General features: G+C 52.5%; 2 protein-coding genes across 3 annotated transcripts; one reads left to right on the forward strand and one right to left on the reverse strand.

The window, feature by feature from the left end:
- Positions 1-2,381: 2,381 nt before the first annotated feature.
- On the reverse strand, positions 2,382-10,623 carry CHMP1A (charged multivesicular body protein 1A). Of its 2 annotated transcripts, none has more exons than XM_025860460.2 (7): positions 10,501-10,623; positions 8,730-8,749; positions 6,738-6,815; positions 5,694-5,840; positions 5,162-5,290; positions 4,605-4,792; positions 2,382-4,110 (listed from the first exon to the last, which is right to left on the reverse strand). In XM_025860460.2, exons 1-7 carry the CDS (start codon positions 10,505-10,507, stop codon positions 4,089-4,091), a joined length of 591 nt encoding a protein of 196 aa, XP_025716245.1. In that variant the 5' UTR covers positions 10,508-10,623; the 3' UTR covers positions 2,382-4,088. The 2 variants fall into 2 exon arrangements, with proteins under 2 accessions (XP_025716245.1, XP_073738534.1); XM_073882433.1 differs by lacking the exon at positions 10,501-10,623 and adding an exon at positions 10,257-10,437.
- SPATA33 (spermatogenesis associated 33) lies at positions 10,507-20,245 on the forward strand. Its single transcript, XM_025860526.2, has 3 exons — positions 10,507-10,824; positions 11,078-11,248; positions 20,024-20,245. The coding sequence occupies exons 1-3, from the start codon at positions 10,788-10,790 to the stop codon at positions 20,227-20,229; spliced, it is 414 nt and encodes a 137-aa protein (XP_025716311.1). The 5' UTR covers positions 10,507-10,787; the 3' UTR covers positions 20,230-20,245.
- Positions 20,246-21,606: the final 1,361 nt, after the last annotated feature.

The raw sequence follows: 21,606 nt of genomic DNA on the forward strand, positions 1-21,606 counted from the left end.
GTCATGAGGGTGTGTGTCCTCAGCACCCCAGCCCTGGAAGGGGGCTCCTGAGCATCCAAGGGCAAATTCTGTGAAAATGGTCCCAGGCTGGACCTCCAGACATAGCAGTACCTGGGTCCTGGGAGAGTGGGGTCAGAAAGAGCTCAGGGTCTTAAAAGAATGTTGCATGGGCACTGCCTAAGTCTTTAAAAACAGCCTAGGCTCCAGTTGCCCCCTCCCCATGTACACCCACACACACACCTGCACAAAGGCACACACCCCACACCGTGATGCACACACGTGTGCGCCCCCACCCTCACGCACACACGTGCGGCCCCCATCCTCACACACGTGTGCGCCCCCACCCTCACGTGTGCACCCCATCACACGCACGTGCACCCCCACCCTCACGCACACACGTGCACCCCCCACCCTCACGCACACACGTGCGGCCCCCATCCTCACGCACACACATGTGCCCGCACTGTGCCCCTTGGCCCTGCTGCCCCCATTCTAGGCCAGAGCCTCTAAGAATGGCCCATCTGGGCGGGTACAGGCTTTAATACTGAGGTAGGAGCTCCTCTGCCCAGGCGCCCTGGGCCCTAAGATGCCCACAAATGAGTGGACAGCCTCGTGCAGCCCCTAACAGAAACTGGGTCACCCACCTGTGCCTGCCTGGCTCCCCCCGCCCCTGTGAGGGTCCCTGCTTCTCATTCCCAGGCAGATCTGCCGTGATCAGAAGGGACACTGGTGGGGATTTGCGGATCACTTAGGATTGATTTAACATTAAAGGGTTTCTGTCCTGAGTTGGCCAGATCCCACCCAAAGCCCCCAACTCCACCTGGCGGAGACAGTGGGAAGGGTCCCTCTGCTGGGCTGCAGAGGTAGCACACCAAAATTTGCTACCCGAACTAACTGCAATCACGAGAGGCCACAACTGCAGGTGCCACCCAAAAACCTATCTGGTCCCAGGGAGGTCTCTGCTGTCCAACCTCAATTTGTCCTGCTAGTTTATTTCCATTTCTGCTCAACTTTGTTCCAACCTCAAGAGACCTTTCCGAGGAGTGAAGGACACGCTGGGGGGGGGGGGGGGGGGTAATGGGTAATCAGGACACAGAGGCTGCAGGAACCCCCTCCTTAGGCTGCGGGCGGATTCCTCCAGGGGCCACATCTCCCCTGGTGAGGCCCACACGGGGTGCACAAGCAGCCCTAAGGAGCCTGTTCACACGCAGATGTGCGTGGGTGTGAGGGCCCTGGGAGGTGGGGGTTTCCAGCCAGCCGGCAGGTGCATGATTCAATTCGGATGGGGCCCCCCACAGTGGAATAACAGAAGATGAGCGCAAGGATGCAGGCACTGGTGTGCGTGAGCAGAGCAGGGGCATTCTGGGCAAGCGCCGGGAGGCCGAGTGAAGGACCGCGCACGCTGTCCTCTGCTCAGTAAGGACTGTCCCACAGAGGGGTGGTGAACAGTTCTGTGCTTCGTGTTGACAGATGAGCAAAGACAGGAGTACATGAGAGGCAGATTTCCTCTGTCAAGTAAGTTACAAATGGGGGGGGGGATGGCCAGATTGAGCCTGATTAGAGCAAACTTGCGGTTTCTGGTATCCAGAGGGGCATCCACATGTGGTTTCTGGCACACAGAGAAGAAACACCCGCAGGTCCACATTGATATAAATAGTGGAATAAGTAAACAGAGAGAAGAAACTCTTCCTTAAAACAGAACTGCAAATAGGAAATCACCATGAATATTGTTACCAGGAAGATTCATCAAGGGACACAAATATCAGGGGCAAAGTAGGACAATGTTTGCAGACGATGCTGGCAGTCTTCAAATTTCTCCCCACAAGATACTCAACAGAGGGGAACATAAAACGTCACGGGGGAGACGCCTGGCCCACACCACCTGTCCCAGGTGAACAGATGCAACACCGTGCATCTGGTGTTGAGCACCGAGGACACAGTACCACTTCTGTGATCTCAATGTCATCATGTGAAAATGTCCCATCGGCCCGAGTGGAAAGGCAGTCTGCCAAATTACTGGCCAGCATGTCTCCAGGCCATCCAGGTCAGGGCGCCTCAGGGGCTCAGCAGGTGAACTTGATTTCAGCTCAGGACATGATCTCAAGGTCGTGAGATCAAGGCCCATGGTGGGCTCTGTGCTGGAGGTGGAGCCTGACTGGGATTCTCCGTCTTCCTCTCCTTCTGCCCAACCCTCACCCTCGCTCTCGTGCGCTCACTCTACCTCTTAAAAAAAAAAAAAAACCAAAACACCATCTAGGTCACAAAGACAAATGGGACTGTCCCAGGTTGGAAGAATGGAGGATGGCAGGGTGGTTTAGCCAGTTACATGCGGTCAACTAGAAAGTGGACGTGGGGGGCGCTGGTATACAGAAGTATACAGAAACGGTGCAAATTACAACTTTTATGTACGTTTACAGTTATTTCCAGGTAAAAACTTAAAAAGAAAATTTAATACTTCAGACTCTAGCTCCACCTGTAGGGGTGTGGGCCTGAGAACATGCATACCCTACCCCACCTGCCCTCCTCCAGGTACCCTCCTCAGCCTCCTGCATGGGGGCTGGAGAGCCCTATCAAGGGCCCCCCTATGGCTCCCCACCCTACCGAAAGCCACTAAAGCAAAGCCGGAGAAAGTTCTCAGGGATCAATGTGTTTACTCACAACAGCACTTTAGGAAAACGGGCAAACATGCCCACTGCTCTATGATGAGCCACAGCCGTGGAGCTCTGCACCCACTGGGCACCAGGACAGTCAGGATCTTCTCTGAACCCCCAGCACGTGGGCATCCTGAGAGACCACAGCCAGGGAGTAAGGCGAGGCCGGCATTGTGGAAGAAAAGCCAGACAGCACGCTGACCCACCCTCTGGGGTCTCACACCAGTCTCGGGCATCCAGGTTGCTCCAACCCAACTGACCACACAGAATACCCAGGGACAAGCAAGTCCAGAGGAATCACACGTAGAAAGTCACGGTAAAGATCTCCAACATTTCTTTCCAAGAGCCACTGGTATGAGGACAGCGTGGGCACTGGGAGCCTCTGGGAAAGGCTGGCCAGGTGGTCAGCTGTGCACGGAGCCGGGCCCCACTCAGTATCAACCATGAAGTTCTCACAAGCTCACACCAAGAACGGGGCTTGGACCCAAGTGCTCCCCATCTGCTGTCTGCTCCTTCTATTTTGGCAAAAAAAAAAACCCTGGAAGCTTCAAGAAAACAAAGTAAACCTCAGGAAATGAGAAACGCAGAAACTGCTGCCTGTCCCAGGAACTCATCAGGAGGAGCTACTGCTAGCCACCTGGCCGAGGCTGCCATGGCTTCTCCCCAGTGCTGGCCCCACCAGGGGCCCCTCTCGGAGCACGCAAGCTCCCAGGTCGGATGGTGTGAGCCCACAGGCAGGAGAAGAGACCAGTCGAGGGGTGGGGGGAGAGGCACCCATTATTTACAGCACAGAAGAGAACAACGCAGACGCAGCACCCCAAGCCGGAGTGTGGACCACCTGCTCCTCGCTGGGAGGGACCGCAGTGCAGACCTGAGTTCCTACAGGACACACAGCACACCCCTCGGGGCCCCAGGCCCTCCAGAGGCAACAGTGGAACAAGGACGGGGGCCCCCTGGGTGGGCGTGCCTGGACGTGGAGCATGGCGCCTGATGCCAGGGATCCCAGGTGGGGCTCAGCCAGCTGGCCTCCAGGTGCCTGGCAGCAGGAAGAAGCCCTGACGCCCACTGGCTGACCACTGGGAGCACATCTGCCGTTACCCGGAGTCTGAAGGCCCCCATGGCCCACACGGCGTCCACTGGTCGGTCCCCGTCAACATCTCAGAGGGTGGGGGAACGGAGGGGGGCCTGCAGAACCCCGAGCTGGTCAGCCCAGAGTCACAGAAATAACCCACAGAAGTCAGAAGATTGTGCAAACTCACCCACCAGGACACAGAGCCACCGTCTACGCTAAGAGGGACAATTCCCAGGCCTGGAGGGAAGGGCCACGCTGCAGGGTGTGCAGAAAGGCAAGAGGCATGGGGAGAGAGATGGAGCCCTCCTCCCCGGCCCTTCCTGCACGTCACGGCCAGGGAAGCAGGGCCCTGCAGGAGGGCTCGGCTAGTTTCTCAAGGCGGCCAACCTGCAAATCAACGACACAACTCCTGTGAGGGAGGGCGAGGGGCAGAGGTGCCTCTGAACTGCGGTGCGCTCAATACGAGATGCCAACCCTGGGAGCCAAAGGCCCTCTATCGGGCCATAGCCCTCTCCTCTCAAGCTCAGCCTTGCAAGGCTGTCCTGGGATAGCACAGGAAAAGCTTGGGGACCAGCCACGTGCTGTCAAGTATCGTTATATGAGTTCCTAAAGCGAACTGTGGACAAGTGTGTGAGCACGTGGCTGACACCCAACACGGACATGGAGCAAGGGCAGGGGAGAGAGGCAGGCAGACGGAGCCTGGGCTGGGCCTCGGGTGGGGGCCTCCTCGGGAGCAGCAGCGCCAAAGCCTGGCCCCACGAGCTCTCCTCCTGGGGCCTCGGTGTTCCCTTCTTCCCTTCCCTTGCAATGTGCCTCCTTCCCCCACCAACCCGGCGTCAGAACATGCAGTGACCAGCCCAACATGGGGGCACTGCGCCCACCTCCGAGACAGCTGGTCCTCCTGGCTGCGCACGGAGCTCTCGCCCACGGCAGAGGCGCCCTCGGGCAGCTGGCTGAGCTGGTCCAAGACCTCCAGGCCGTTCTCCTCAGCGATCTGCACGATGAGGCTGTCCACCTGCTCCTGCGGCGTGGTCAGCGTGGTGGCCGAGCTCATGGAGTCCTCCATTACCTGGGGGTCATGTTCTGGGCAGGTGGGTGCAGGCCCTGGGACCTCCACTGCGGCCCCGTTTCTGGCCACCCTCTCAACCATGCTTCCTGCTCACTCCCACTACCCGCACCAGACCGCCCCCCACCCCCCCACCCCCAGGGCACTTTCTCCAGCACTCTCGGTCCCCTGGGTGCTGAGCTGGCCACTGCTCTGGAAGAGGCGCTCACACCCTAGCCTCGGGCTTCCCTCTTATCTGCTAGACCTCCATGTGCTGGTCCAGACCCCGCAAGAGTCAGGTGCTCCGGAGGTGGGCCCCCCCAGAGGGGGGCCAGCCACACAAGCCACCCCCCCGGACACACCCCCTGCACGCCAAGACCATAGGCGACATACCGATGTGTGCACATCCAGGTTCTGCACCTGCTGCTCAAACCTGTCCATCACCGCAGAGACCTTCTGCAAGTCCATGGTGCTCAGCGCCCTGTCCAGGGCTTTGGTCACCTGCGCCATGTTCTTGGTCACCTGGCACAGGACAAAGTGAGGAGGCAACAGAACTGAAGCAAAAGGAGATGTCACCCACAGGAGACAGGCCCTCGGCACTCTCCTCAGGCACACAGCCCCCCAGGGCCAACAAGACTCCAGCCCTGGCCAAGCCAAGCCGTGCTCAGGACTGGCTGGACCCCCGGGACTGCAGGGCTCTTTCCTGGCAGGTCTCCAGGAAATGCTGTCAACTAAACTACAGACACGAGACCCAAGCCATGGCCCCTTAAGAAAAATCTGAGGACACCTTGTCTAGTCCTTTGGTGCTGCCCTTATGGTGTGGAGGGAATCCCCACTACACCACCAACGGGGTCCGGCACGGCTCCTCGACTGTGCCGGCCGAAGCTGGCCCACGTGGCTTATGACTCTGGGCACGAGCACTCACCCCCTTCATGGTGACGGCCGTCTGCACCTTGGAGGCCACTGCGTCCACACGGGATGCCATGCGGAGCCAGTTCACACCTTCATTCTTCTTGCGGATGGCATTCTCGGCATACACACGTGCACACTCCACGTTCTTCTGCTGAAGGGCCTGAAATTCGCAGGATGCACGAGCTGGGGGAACGTGGCTGTTCTATGAACAGCCTGGTCCTGGCTTCTCCCAGGCCGAGATCTGCTAGCACGGGACAGCCCCTTTGGCTTGTGAGCTTCATGAAAACGCTGCAATGCCAGGCCCCCGGCCTGTTCAGGACCTAGGGTGTCCAGGCAGGGTGCCAGACCAGCCCGGGCTGGGGGCTACATAGGAGACCTGGTCCCAGGGACACAGCCGCCTCTCCCCTCCAGCCGCACACCCTCTTCAGTCTCTTCAGCTGCCCGCACCACAGGAGCTCACAAAAACCACCGAGGCAAATGCCGACCCAAAGCAAGCAGGACCGTGGAGGAAGATGAAGGAGCTGACTGGGGTCAGTCCCCCAGTTTCCCTTCTGCCCTGGGAGTGCCAGTTTGGGCGAGGGGGTCACCAAATTCTAACACTCCCAGGAGCCAGCCCACACAAGCAACAGCTGTCTGGAAGTCCCCACTGAGAGCAGCCAGAGCCTGCCTCCCCCCACCTCCCCTCTGCCCAGGTTCTGAAGCCTGAGGCGCGTGCTATGCAAGGAAGAGAGCAGGAAGGGACGGGGTCGCAGCAGGGACGGCTGGAAGCCCACAGCCCACATACTTTGTGAAAAATGCACGTTCAGAACTTTGGAAGTGAACAAAAGGCATGGATGTTCCATGAAAAGAGCAAGGGCGATACACAGTTCTTTTGCTCTGGACGCCCCTTAGTGGGCAGGGAGGCAGCGGGGGGGCCACCGCAGGCCCTGAGCAGGCTCCTGAGAGAACACCCAGGGCCAGAGTCGTGGGGCGCCCCTCACACAAAAAGAAGACGCCAGAACAATGCAACAGAAGCCCCAGAAGCAAGGGACGCGGCCTGGGCGTGGCGCAGCCTCACCTTCTTCACTTTGGCCTGCTCCGCCTTGGAGTCCTTGTCTGCCTTCTTGGCCAGCTTCTCCAGCTGCTTTGCCGTGAACTGAGCAGAATCGGGACACTCAGGTCAGACACACACACAGCCCGTCCTTTGGTACCCCCCCACCCTCCTCAGCACCCCCTGCACCGACTGCACAGAGAAGGTGCCCAGCCTGCCAGTGTCCTCATGGCCCTGGGCTGCATGGAGGGAGCTCCCTGGGTCTCTGAGGCTCAGGGGACAGGGAGGGCTGTGAGGGTCTCCTAAAATGTCCTAACCCAGAATGCCTAACCCAAAGCCTCCCCCAGAGTGGAAAGTTAAAAAGCCAACTCACACAGGGGCGCCTGGGCAGCTCAGTCGGTGAAGCATCTGCCTTTGGCCCAGGTTCTGATCTCAGGGTCTTGGGATGGGGCCCCACATCGGGCTCTCTGCTCAGTGGGGAGCCTGCTTCTCCCTCTGCCCCTCCCCCCACGCACTGGCTCATGAACTCTCTCTCAAGGGAGTAAAATCTTTAAAAAAAAAAAAAGCCAACTCACACAATCACTACTACTTACAGATTTTCTTTCTTTCCTTTTTTAAAGATCCATTTATTCATGAGAGACAGAGTGGGCAGGCGCAAGGGGGAGGGGCAGAGAGAATCTCAAGCAGACTCCCCGCTAAGCACAGAGCACAACATGGGGCTTGAACTCAGGACCCTGAGATCAAGACCTGAGCCAAAACCAAGACTGAGCCACCCCTACTTAATGGATTTTCAACTTTCGGGAAAAACTCGACAGGATCTGTTTCAGGTGACCCAAGTGGTAATACAGAATTCCCGATGAACATACACCTCAAAGTGTTCTCTTCACAGAACATTGTGTTTGTGAGGGGCTGCTGGGCAGTGCATGTTCCCAGGCCTGGTCGGAGTGGTCCCCACGGCAGCTCCCCCGAAAAGGCCTCATTTAACCAGGAAGCTGGCAGGAGAGAATGCTCAGATAACCCAAGTGAAAGAGCGACCTTCCAGAGGCCCATATAGCTTCCTGGCTGGTGGTGTTCCGGTGTTCCCTCAGCCTGAAACACCCGCCTGACTGGGACTCCCCCTCCCTGCCCCTCAGCACCCCCCCAACTTGGGACTTTCTGTCACATAGGAAGGGCTTCTTGTTAGCCTACCTCACACTCCTACGTTCTTTTTTTAAATATATTTGTCAGAGAGAGAGAGAGGGAGAGCACGAGGGATGTGAAGGGCAGAGGGAGGAGACTCCCCGCTGAGCAGGGAGCCTGATGTGGGACTCGATCCCAGGACCCTGGGATCATGACCTGAGCCGAAAGCAGGTGCTTAACGACTGAGCCACCCAGGCACCCCTTCCTACATTCCTTCAGGGGAAAAATCCAGGTTTTCCTGACCCAGGAATCTGGCCCTGAGCACCTTCCACAAGGTGGAAGCTTGCTGAACAAAGTGCCTGGGGCCTCCCGGTATTCCCTGCCCTTCCTCTCCATTGAAAAGCCAGTGTGATGAACTACGGTTAGCAGCTCGGGCACATCACTCCCGCCCACTCTTTCAGAACTAACCATGGATGATTAACTATGGAGGCATTTAAGGGAAATGCAGCAGAAGCTTGGCCTGGATTAATTATAAGAGGCATGCTCCGCTGCTCAGAACACTCTCCTTCAACATGATTTTGAAGAATTTAAAACCAGTTTTAAATGCCTAGTGGAACTTCAAGGGATGCACCTAATACCCAAGCTGTGTTTCTTGAAGATAACAGGCTCACTCCCTCATGGACAAGCCCATGTGATCTGCTTCTGCTCAGCCCAAGACAAGGAAAGGATTAATGTGCCGTCAAGCCAACTCAATAACCTCCCCTTTGTCATCAGTCCGAAAGAGCACTGCGCAGAAATCACACAATTGGTAATCCGTGCTTCTGAGTGTGACTGACACCATTTGTCCTCATTTGCTAATCACCAAGACAGGGTTGGGGTGAAAGGTCCTTCAGTACATACCTTCAACTGGAACAGGGTATCTGCAAAGAAAGGAGATGGTTTGAGGATTTCAACTGTGACAAGTGGCACTTCTAACAAGCACATGGGGCCACTAAGACCCTCCTCGACACAGAGAGTTGGAACAGGATGCAGGCATGGATGGGGCCCTCAGGGAGGCCCACCGCAAACTGGAGGCAGAAGATGGGCTCGTGCACCAGTTCTGCTCCCTCATCAGTCAGAAGACAAATGTAGAGGCTCCAGAACCTCTGATTCCTTACAGGTGATACCAGGGTGGTACCAGCTGACCTCAAGGATTAGTGTGCAGACAAAACAGATCATGGATGCAGCACGTGGCCCACAGCGAAACCCTGAGTGGTGGTTTGTAATTATGGCAACTTTACAAAGGCCCTTGGGATTCTTTCCCAATTTAATAAAGCTCAGCATTGGACAATCTGTATTTTATATACTCTTTCTCCCCAAAAGTAACTGGATAAAAGTAGCAAGATGAGGACTCCTGTGCTATCAAAGACCTGACCCACAGAGACCACGCTCCATGGCATCTGGCAAGTCTGAGCCATCAAATCGGGCTCAGGAGCCTACCTGTCCACATGGAGGAACCAAAGAGACTTGAGAGTATTAAGAGCTAACTCTCCGGATAGCCACACTTGCTACTCACTCACCAAAACTCAAGAGCCGGGTAGATCCAGATTCACATTTAAACTATCTCAATTTATTCCATTTTTAAATGTGCAGAATGATGTCTGGAAGGGTTTACCACACCAGCCCAGAATTAGGAAACTGAAATCTGTAACCAGGATGAGGGTGTGTTCACAAATGCAAATCAAGACACCCCCCCCCCGGGGGGCTGAGAGCCTTGGGGTTTCAGGCACGCCCCGGGCGAGCCCTGTCAAGGCCAAAGCCGGCTGTGGAATCTGTAAATCAGGGCTAACTGGACACAGCTGACAGGCAGAGTGCCTCCCGCAGGGAAAACAAGGCGCGGTGTGGCCAGCTCTCCACTTTACGGTGTGACTTAAGTCACCGTCTCGCCCTGCCTCGGCTTTCTCCTCTCTGCCCGGGCAGCGGGAATAGACTCTCAAGAGCAAAGAGCTGTTAGGGCAAAACCTAACCCTGGAAAAGAGTGATAACGGCCAAAAGAGAATCACCAAACTGCGGAGTAGAACCCAACATCCGCGGTGGGGGTGTGGTGCTGTTCATCCGCTCTCTGAGCGAGCTGTACGGGACTTCCTTCGTGACGACGACGGCTGTCCGGCTCCTTACGTTTCACAAAGTGACTTTCAAAACCTCTCGCCCACACCAGCCCTCGCGCATTCCAGCGAGCGCAGGGACCTCACTTGGGGAGCCACCCTTCCTTTCTTTGGCGTCCCTGGCGCGGAGCGGGGCCGAGCGGGCGCCGCAGGCGGCGGAGGCCAAGGCTAGGGAGCTCAAGCTCTAGCTCGGCTTCCCCGCCCGCAGAAGGGGGCATCAGGCTCCCACCCCACACGCACAACCGTGCCGCGCACGTAGTAGGGCGACGCGAGCGCTTCTTACTCTTCTCAGTGGTGTTCTGGGGACAGGGGTGCAACCGCCTCCTTTTCCGGTGCCCTCTGACCGGACCTCCCAGTGCCCCAAAGGTCGACGTCCCTCGGCGGGACAGAACCGGGGGCGTGGGGGGCGGATGCTGAGGAGTCTGGTGAAGGGGGCGAGGGTCCGGCATCGAGGATGAGGACCGGGGTCCGGGTCCCCGATCGAGCACCGCGGGTCCCGCCCTCCCCCGGCGGGCGGGGTCCCTTACCGTCCATGGCCGGTCCGGCAGCGGCAGCACTCGCAGGAACGGACGCGCAGGACCCCGGGGCCGAGTCGATCGCCCCTACCAGCTCCGCCGCGCGGGAACTTCCGGGGTCACCTCCCACTTCCGGCGAGCGGCAACTCTCGCGAGAGCACGGCGCTGGTCGCGCGGGCGGGGCGTTGCCGTGGCGACCCGCGCCGCTGGGCCCCGGGACCCTCTGTGTGTCACTCGGGCTGTGGGCCCGCGGAGGTGCCGAGTGCCGAGCTGCGCCGGCGGGGGCGGTGGGCTCACCTATGGGACTTTCCAAAAGCAAACACAAATCCAGGAAAGGTAAAGGAGCGCCTGCCCGCCGTCTCCTCGGCCGCGTGGCCACGGTTCGCGCGGGGCTGCGGGGGTGCTGGGCGCCCTGCCCGTCCGCCCTGCGCCGGAGTCCTCCCCGATGACCGTGCCTCGGGGGTCTTTTCACGCATGTTCAGAGAAATGGAAGTGGCGCTCTGGACCACAGCTGGCAACCGGAGGGTGGGGACCCATGGCTCTAGCCTCAGGAAAATAATACGACTAATTCACTGTCCATGGATTTCAGGTGAGGAGAAAAAGAAGGGGCGCAGGTCTTCCCCTGCAAAGACTAAGGAAAGGTCGATGGACAGGCGTTCTCGAGAGACCGAGAGGCCTCCAGACACCAAGGCTGCAGAGAGCTTCCAAGGGAAGAAGGGGGCAGCCAAGCGACAGTGGCCTCCTTCATCTGAAGTCGAAGGTAGGACATGCCCAGGACCGGATGGAACCCGAAGCCAGGAGTTTGGGGGTGGGATACTAATGGTAGGGGCTCTAGGACCTCTGTCTAGGAGGTAAATATCCAGGATTGTAGGTGGAAAATGTATCACAAAATGGGATAGGCGCCCAGCGGGTAGTCAAGAGGGGCTGCGCGGTGTACAGCTACAGAGCGCACTCCCCGATCCTTCAACGTTCCGCGGACCGGGACAGCAGCGAGGAAGGCTGCTTCAGTCTGGAGTACAATCGTGTAAGAAGGGATGTGGGGGCCCCTGCCTGGGCACGGGGATCAGAGGGGCTAGAACGTTGGTGGGACAAAGGGGTTGAACAGTTTGGCAAATTTATTCACTTTGTTTACAGCCCAGGTGGCTAGACCTTTGCACGTAGGTGGCGGGGGAGATGAGGCCACAGAAGCAGCGGAATAGGAAACCTTTCATCTGTTTTGTCCTGTGCGTTGTGGAAATTGAACTGTTAAAACAAGGGAGGTGTGATGGGGTTTGTGCCTTGGAAAACTGTTTCTTTAGAATAGAGGCTGTTGGGGGCAGTGAGGGGACGGGTCCTAGGCCCAAGGCTGCAACTGAGTAGGAGCTAATGAAGCACGGGCAGTAGGAATTCCAAAAGGGTCCAGGACGTAGAAACAGAACTTGCTGTTGGATGAGTTGTGGGAGGTCCAGGGCCATGAGTTTCACTGACCATGAGAATGGATGGTCAGTGGATCAGCCAATGTCAGGAGGAATGCTGGCCTGGCAGGGAGAGAGGAGCTGGGTGCAGGCTCAGATTGAGGCACCTGTGAGGTCATCAAGGGCAGGAAGCTGTTTGAAACGAGGGTGTTGGGCTTGGGAGCAAGGCCTGGACTTCAGATCCTGACGTACACATCCTTGCTTAAGAGTGGAAGACTGCAGGAAGGGCCAGAGTCCTGGGGAGGTTTGGAGAATGCTACCAGTCTGTCAGGAGCCTTCTGGCCGCAAGCCACACAACAGCCAACAAGATACGGCTTTACTGCTGAGCACTTCAATGTCCCCCAAATAAAGGGTCAGAGGCGGGCACTCAGGGTGGCTTGCTCAGCAGCGTGCAGTGACATCAAGGACTTTGGGTCTACACTTTTGCCACCCTCAGTATCCATGGTCCCGAGACAGCTGGATGGCTCTAGGTGTCACATGCGTACAGGACTGCTGTCCCGTCCCTTCCCCTGCTGGACCTAACTTGCCCAACATTGCTAGGATGGGCTCAAATGTGAAAATTCTGGGGCTGGACCTCTATCAGTAAGGGCAGGTGTGGGGGGGGGGGGGTGCCTGCTGGATAGGCACAAATAGTGTCTGTCACACCCTCATTTCAGAGGGTAGAGAGAAGTTGGACATAGAGGGGAAAGGTCAGAGAGTAAGAGTGAGGATGGACTTTCAAAGAAGGTGAAGAGTGTGGTTTCTCCATATAAGGAAACACCTCAGCAATAACACAGAGCAAGCTACTGCCACATGCTCTAGTACCATGAAGGAGTTCCCAAATCCTGGTACTCCAGCGAAAGAAGCCAGATGTAAAGACCACATATATTATTGTTCCATTTATACGAAATGTCCAGAAAAGGCAAATTTATATAAAGGGAAGCTTGGACTAAGGGTGGGAACAGAGTAGCCACAAATGGGCAGAAGAGGTCTTCTGAAGGTGATGGAAATGTTCTTAAAACTGCATCGATGGGCGTCCAGCTCTGAAAGTTTGCTAAAAATCATTGAATGGTATGCTTTAAACAGGTGGTATGTAAATTAGAATGCAACAAAGCTGTTAAAAAAGAAAGAAGGTAATAAAAAAAACTCTCAAAGAAAGAAGGTAAAATAGTCGACAGTGTTGTATGTTGCAAAGAGATTGAGTAAACCCAGAAAAGACCAAACCCAGAAAAGACCACTGAATAAGGCGAGTCGCTGGTCTTGGTGGCCTTGCAGAGAGCACAAGCCAACAATCAGAAGTGAAGACAGACACATGGTCTGCCAGGTAGAATATTTAAACGAGGGCAAGAGCATCCTCTCTTAAGCTGAAAAATTTCCTTATTAGATTTGGAAAAGGTAGGATTTTTGGAAGTCAGTTTCCTTCAAATAACCTAGTACCATAGAAGCCTTAGAGGAATGCAGAGTCCTGATGGGTCAAACCTTCTGTGCATTACATAATAAAAGTAGGTATTACTACTGTGGGACAGAAATCAGAAAGTTCTTCTGGGGTTGGGGAGGGGGAGACTAGCTGACTGGAGGACTCTGTAAGGTGATAAAGTTCTGCATCTTGTTTGGGTGATTACAAAGGTGCGTACAATTGTGAAAACTCATCCAGCTGAACATGTTAAGAACTGTGCATTTTATCTTGTGTGAATTGTGCCTCAAAAAGCTTGGAAGACAAGTCCTTGTCTCTTAGAGCTGCACCCAAAATACTTAAGTATAAATCGACGTGACTGATGGAGATGGTATCTGAGATTCGTTGCAAAGTGAACGAGCATAGTGTGGCTGAGGGCATTTCCCAAAGGCAGCCACCACTCTGCCTCTCCCTCTCGTTCCACCGTGCGGCCTTGGTGCTCCTCCCACCGGGGGAGTCTGTACCCTCTCTCAAATCTCTGCAAGCTTGACATTTTCTTGTAACCAGTAGAATGTGGTGAAAACGGTTTCTGAGGCTGGGCCATGACCGGCGATGCAGTCCTGCCTTGCTCACGGGAACCCAGGCTGGTGCTTGGAACTGAGAGCTGCCACATCGTGCTGTCAAGAAGCTCAGCCACCTGGGGAGGCCATGTGGGGGTACTGCAGTCACCAGTCCTGATCGCTAACTGCCTTCCAGCCCAAGTGCCAGACTTGTGAGTGGACAAACCTTTAGGTGATTCTAGCCCCTGGCCTTTGAGTCTTCCCAGCTGAGCCACAGGACCCCATGTAGCAGCAGTGGCGGTGACCAGCCCTGTGAGTGGCCATCTTGCACGTCCAGCACAGTGGAGCCTTCCAAGAACTGCAGCTCCAGACAACACTCACCTGTAGCCATCTGGGGACCATGAGTGATAGCTGCCTAGTCAAACCTGTCCTGAATTCCCGACCCTTAAAATTGTGAGAAAATAAAACCATTGTTTTAAGCTAATAAAGTTTGGGGTAAGTGGTTATACAGCAGTAGTAACCAGAACAGAGGCTAAGTGCTGGGCAGAGATAAAGTTTGACTGTGGGTTTTAACTGTGTGATGGGGTATATCATCTTGTCTCACTACTTACGTATATGCTTAAAATTTTGCATTACAAAATCCACATACATACATTATAGAGATTAATACGCCACAGATTTGCAATCAGCCAGTTCCAAAATGCTGGAAATCCTATTGAAAAAGAAGACCCTAATTTTTCTACAAATAAATGACATCAGGGTGCATGGGTGGCTCAGTCGGTTGAGCATCTGACTCTTTTTTTTTTTTTTTTTAAGATTTTATTTATTTGAGAGAGAGAATGAGATAGAGAGAGAGAGCATGAGACCGGGGAGGGTCAGAGGGAGAAGCAGACTCCCTGCTGAGCAGGGAGCCCGATGCGGGACTTGATCCCGGGACTCCAGGATCATGACCTGAGCTGAAGGCAGTCGCTTAACCAACTGAGCCACCCAGGCGCCCAAGCATCTGACTCTTGATTTCAGTTCAGGTCATGATCTTAGGGTTGTGAGATCAAGCCCTTTGTCGGGCTCTGTGCTGGGTGTGGAGTCTGCTTAAGATTCTCTCTCTCTCCCTCTGCCCTTCCCTGTCCTCCAAAAAATTTTTTTAAAAATGACATGAAAAAAAGGAGGGTGTCTTAGTCTGGTTGGGCTGCTATAACAAAATACCATACACTGGGTAGCTTCACAGACATTTATTTGTCATAATCCTCGAGGCTGAGGAGTCCCACAACCTGGGTACCATGATTTGGTTCCTGAGAGGACCCCTTCTTGGCCTGCAAACAGCCATCTAATTGCTGTGTCTTCACATGGCTAAAGGGAGAGGAATATGGTCTCTTCCTCCTACTGTAAGGGCACTGATCCCATCATGGGGGCTCTACCCTATGACCTCAATTCAACCTGATCACCTCTCAAAATCCCCACCTCCAAATACCATCCCACTGGGGATGAGGGCTTCAACACATGACTTTTGGGGGGATACAAACATTCAGTCCATAGCAGAGAGGACTGTATAAGATTTGAGGGACCTAGGTGCCACAAATATAGTATAGGCCTGGGCTAAGTCATTCTTGAGATAACTAAATTGGGTATTAGATAATAATACAGAATCAATGGTAGTTTTCTTAGATGTAACAAGGCTATTGTGATGCTAAAACAATCCTTTTTTGATAGAGCTCTATATTGCATTACTTATGGGTAAAATTATGTCTGAGATTTGCTTGAAAATACTCAAAAAAACTGAGGAAGATAGAAAAAACAAGGTGACAAAATATTGATTGAAGCTGAGTGATGCATATATGGGTATCCTATTTTCATGTATGTCTGAATATTTCCATAGTTTTTTTGAAGGTAGAATGTGATTATTTGCAATAAATTTTTGAAAAAGAAGAGAAACTTAAGGAACATTTGTTTCTCAGCTACTAAAAATATACTGAGTGAAAAAAGTCAAGTTCAAAAGGTCACATGCTGCAGGACTCCATATATATAATGTCCTCCAGGTGACAAAATTATAGAGATGGGAGAACAGACCCGTGGTTGCCAGGAGTCAGGGATGGCAGGGAGTGGGGAGGTTGCAGGGGGAGAAGGGTGTAGCTATTAAGACACAGCGAGAAGGAGGTCCTTGTGGTGATGGAACAGTTCTGTACCTTGATCTTAGTGATGTTTACATGGGATTAAACAGCATAGAACACACATTGTGCCAAAATCAATGTCTTGGTGTTGTTATATTGTACTGTAGTTACGTAAGATGTTACCATTGGGACCACTGGGCGAAACTGGGCGAGCGTATATGGGACTTCTCTGTACTTTTGCAACTTTCTGTGAATTTGTCACTTCAAAATTAAAAGTTTAAAAATTTATCAAAATTGGGGCACCTGGCTGGCTCAGTTGGTAGGCTCAAGTTGTGATCTCAGGGTCCTGAGATGGAGCTCCAAGTCGGGCTCCGCACTCAGCAGGGAGTCTGCCTGAGGATTCTCTCCCTCTCCTCCAACCCCCATCCCCTGCTCATGCACTCCCTCTCAAATAAAAATGTGTGACTCTTGATCTCAGGGTTGTGAGTTTGAGCCCCACGTTGGGTGTAGAGATTACTTAATAAAGTCTTTTTAAAAATCTATCAAAATTTATAATAATTAAAATAATGTAGGTCCAGTATAATATTGGATCAATGCAGGGTGCATGGGTGGCTCAGTCGGTTAAGCGTCTGACTTCGGCTCAGGTCATGACCCTAGTGTCCTGGGATCCTGGGATCAAGCCCGAGTTGGGCTCTGTGCTCGCTCACTCTCAAATAAATAAATAAAATCTTAAAGAAAATACATCAATGAAATAGAAAATATGGACAAAAATAAACCCTTACTATGTACGTGTGTTTGTGTGTAATTAGCATGTAATAAAACTAGTACCAAGATGAAGTGGCAAAGGGAGGATTATACAATACATTCTAGGAAAATTGCTTAACATTTTAAGAGAAAGTTCAAGTTGAATTTTAACCTCCTGCCATATGCTCAAATTCCAGATGAGTACAAGTGAATATAAGAGGTGACTATAGGGGCGCCTGGGTGGCTCAGTCGGTGAAGCGTCTGCCTTTGGCTCAGGTCATGATCTCAGGGTCCTAGGACTGAGCCCCATGTTGGGCTCCCTGCTCAACAGGGGGTCTGCTTCTCCCTCTGCCCCTCCCCCACCCCACTGTGCTCTCTTGCTCACTCTCTGATAAATACATAAAATCTTAAAAAAAAGTGACTGCAAAAAGTAAGATGTACATTTTAATGTGAGTCCTCAGTAGGGACCATCCTTCTAAGCCTCAAAACAAAGACACTGCAAAGATATATTGAAGGATTTGACTACATTAACAAGTAAAACAAGGGGAGCCATCTGCAGTATGATCATGAAGGGGAAATCTCAACATGCAAAAAGCTCTCACACACCAGAAAGGTCAAAGTACAAAATGAGGAAAGAATATGACATGTGTTCACAGGAAAATAAATACCACTGGGCCATGACCAAGCAAAAAGATGCTCAACCTCCCCATACTGGGGTAAAGCTTTAGGGAAGTTGAAGGTGACCAGTGGGGGCAGAAGTCAATACTTCCATTTTCATATAACATGGGAAAAGATTTAGCAAACTGACAATTAGGGGAAGATATGGAGAAATGTCCTATTTACACAAATTCTTAGTGGAAATATATATGTATATGTATATATATATATATTTTAAAGATTTTATTTATTTATTAGAGAGAGAGAGACAGCGAGAGAGGGAACACAAGCAGGGGGAGCGGGAGAGGGAGAAGCAGGCTTCCCGCAGAGCAGGGAGCCCGATGCGAGGCTCGATCCCAGGACCCCGGGACCATGACCCGAGCCGAAGGCAGACACCCAACGGCTGAGCCACCCAGGCGCCCCAGTGGAAATATATATTGATATAATCTTTATGAAAAACAGTCTGACAATATTTGCCAAAATCCTCCTTCTAGTAACTTACCCAATAAACCCTCACAAATGTGTAAATATATAAATGCAAGAATGTTAACTATAGCATCACTTGAAAAATATAAAAATTGGAAATAACCTAAATTATGTTCATTCAAAGGAGCTGGTAATGTAATGGATGGGTTCCCAGATAGTGGAGTCCATGCTGCCATGGAAGGGACCAACTTGTATGCACAGACACGGAGCTCAGCCAAGCCATAATGTGATCCTAAATGCATCACACTGTGCATGCACATATGAAATGTCTGGAAGGAAAGAATCCTCCCATACGCAATTTTTAATTGTATATTATTTTTTAAATCAAATATTCATAGCCTTTTAGTCTTAACATATAAAAGTATATATAAATTAATGTAAAAAATGAACCCCCAATTTAAATTAAATGCAAAATATGAAATGCAGTTTTTGACTTAACGATAAAAATAAAAAGGACACTCCCAGGCGCCTGGGTGGCTCAGTTGGTTAAGCGACTGCCTTCGGCTCAGGTCATGATCCTGGAGTCCCGGGATCGAGTCCCACATCGGGCTCCCGGCTCAGCGGGGAGTCTGCTTCTCCCTCTGACCCTCTACCCTCTCCTGCTGTTTCTCACTCTCTCTCTCAAATAAATAAATAAAATCTTTAAAAAAAAAAAAAAAAAGGACACTCCCAGTGCCTACTGCAGGCCCTGGGTCATTCACTGGTAGTTAAAACAACCAAAGCTGTGGACGTGGCAATGAAGATGGACAGAGCTACGGGCCCAGCATCGCCCTCTACCACCCGCTTCGAGCCAATGACCTCTCTGTACCTCAGTACCTTCGTCTGTAAAACGTAGGTCAGAAGAGGGCCTACTTCAGGAAGCACTGTGGGTTGGTGTTCACTGTCATTACTCTAGGCTCAGAATGATGTCTGACGGAGAACGAGCAATGATTCCCTGTGCCCCCAGGTAGCCGGGTTCATGAGGTATTTTAGGTGGAGCACAAAGCACCCTGAAAAACAGTGGGACCAGCGTGATAGCATGTTTATAACAATCATGTGACAATGTGATTATTCTAACTCTACTTGCATGCATATGTGCACAGAGAGAGAGCCCTCTCTGCAGTGCTTGAAGAGAGGCCTGAAAGGCGGTGCCTCCAACCTTGAAACCCCGGGGGCGCAGGCTGGGAGATGCAGCAGGGGAGGCGTGAGGGCACTTCTGCTTATGTATTTTGTAACATCTGGCAAACTTGGCATTTCACAAGTCCTATGCAATCCTTGTAACCTTAAGAAAATGTTGTGACCCGTATCAGAAATGTTAATTCTTGGGCACCTGGGTGGCTCAGTTGGTTGAGTGACTGCCTTCGGCTCAGGTCATGATCCTGGAGTCCCGGGATCGAGTCCTGCATCGGGCTCCCTGCTCGGCGGGGAGTCTGCTTCTCCCTCTGACCCTCTTCCCTCTCGTGCTCTCTGTCTCTCATTCTCTCTCAAATAAATAAAATCTTTTTTAAAAAAAAAAGAAATGTTAATTCTTGAGGCGCCTGGGTGGCTCAGTCAGTTGAGCGTCTGACTCCTGGTTTTGGCTCAGGTCGTGATCTCAGGGTCGTGAGATTAAGCCCCATGTCAGGCTCCACACTCAGCGAGGAGTCTGGTTGAGGATTCTCTCTCTCTCTCTCTCCCTCTCTGCCCCTCCCTCTGCTCACACTCGCTCTCTAAAGAAGAAATGTTAATTCTTCCGCATTCTGATTGATATGGTTCTATACAGAGAGGGGTTATTTTTGCGGGGGGGTTACCAGATTTAGAACCCTTTAAAAACTGTGTATCTGAACCTTCACCTCTGGGGCAGACCCTGCCTCTTCTCTCTCCATTCCCTTTCCTTCTACGTCTGTCACACAAGCTGGCCGGCAGCTCAGTCTCTCCACAGTGGATGGCAGAAGTGTGTCTCCCCCTTTCTTCCCTGAAAGAGGGTGCCTAGCATTCACCACCCTCATGCCTGAGTTGTCAATTGGTTAAAGGTCCGGAACACACATTTACTGTTTTGACTGCTTTCAACCTTGCCCACTTCTCTTCCTGAACTACACATCTAATTCTTTTGCTTTGGCCCTAACACATGCATTGTCTGCCTTAGAGAAGAGCTTTTCCACAGACACGTTAAATACCTGGATGTTTTCTTCCTTCTAGAGAAACCTGATGTAAAGGTAAAGGCGAGCAAGAAGAAAGCTGCCATTCCACAGATCATCATCACTAGAGCCTCAAAAGAGACTCTAGCCAGCTACAGTTCCATCGGAAGTGAAGAGCAGAGAATCATTAAGGAGCAGGTGGAATGGGGCCCCTACTCCCGACACAGAAACCCCAGTACAGTAGACGCCTATGGTTTACGAGAATAAACAAGCACCCCGAGTAGCTGGCATTATTCACTGTGCTCTGAGTCTCAGCGATGATGGCAGAAGGGCCATCCTGCCCTGTGGGAAGCTGCAGTTACCCCTTCAGTAAATGAGGTTCCCCCAGTGACCACCTTGGTCTTCCCTTCCCCAGAGCTGCAGGCAGCTTGGCAGAGGGCAACAGTGACTCTGGCTCAGAGACTGAACTTCGTGGTAGTAAGTGAATCGGTATACCTGTGTTGTAACTGGCTGTGCAGGGCGACGAACCAGTGGCCGGCGGCATCTCTCTTTCTTGGTGGGCAGTTAAAGTCCTGCCCGTCCACTTCTGAAGTGTGGTGTAAGTACTTGGCAATTATAGCGAATGAGAGGTCCCCCACACTTGGAAGAAGGCTGGACTCTGAGGACTCACTTTCAACGCATCAAATCCCAGAACAGTAAAGTACAAAGTACCCGGGGGGGGGGGGGCAAGGACTCCTACCCTGACTGTAACTTGACGCAGAGTATTAAAGGGTCCAGAGAAGAATGCGGAATTGGGGCAGGGGCCAGACATGGCACTGAGAACTCTGGCAGTGGCCTTGTCAGAGCTACTGCGGGAGGAGGGGAGTTGCGATGACAACTTCCTATCTTCCCGGCTTTCAGGGGACCCCTGCTGGCACTCCACCCTCCCCAGCAGCTCACGCGTGAGGCTCCACTCTCCTCCAGAGTGGCTGGAGAGAACGCCCTGCCCGGTCTGGCAACACAGTATGTGTCGGCTTCCTTGGTTCCTAAAAGGTCAGCAGGCTTAACACTTGGTCTTTATGTCTCTATCTATTGAGGAGAATCATATTCTTTCAGTATTAAATAGTTCCACCGACTTCCAATCAGTTTCAGTATAACCCCAAAAATAATGAATTTCATTTTGGCATTGATTAGGAGCACGTTACCAGCATCATTACTTGTATTCACTCAATACATTTACTTACCCATCCTGACTCACAACTATGTGTACCGAAAAATCAAGCCCATACAAATGAGGATCTGCCTCCATTGGGTTAGCGCGACTACCTTCCCCGTGATTTCTAGTAGCCATGACATTTCTATCATCTGACCTAGAAATTGCCCTCCTCCTACCCGTCCTGAGAATCTCAAACAATAACGTAAAAACTATACTAATTCTAATTTCATTATTACCTAGAAGCTTATGAACGAATTGAAAAAGGACCGAAATGAAGTGACTACGACAATCGGTTTACATTAAAACGCTGACTTTTACTAAGTTACGATTAACGCCACAGTTACCACCTACGCCTGGCTTGCGCCAGGCCCAGCTCCTTCTCAGCGGCCCCTCCGGGCCCCCCGCTGTGGCCCGCTGCGCCCCGCCCCCGCCATCACCGCCCCGCCCCC

The sequence above is a fragment of the Callorhinus ursinus genome, unplaced genomic scaffold (genome assembly GCF_003265705.2).
Source record: "Callorhinus ursinus isolate GAN/ISIS: 27379988/994484 unplaced genomic scaffold, GSC_fseal_2.0 scaffold46, whole genome shotgun sequence".
NCBI classification, from domain to species: Eukaryota; Metazoa; Chordata; class Mammalia; order Carnivora; family Otariidae; genus Callorhinus; species Callorhinus ursinus.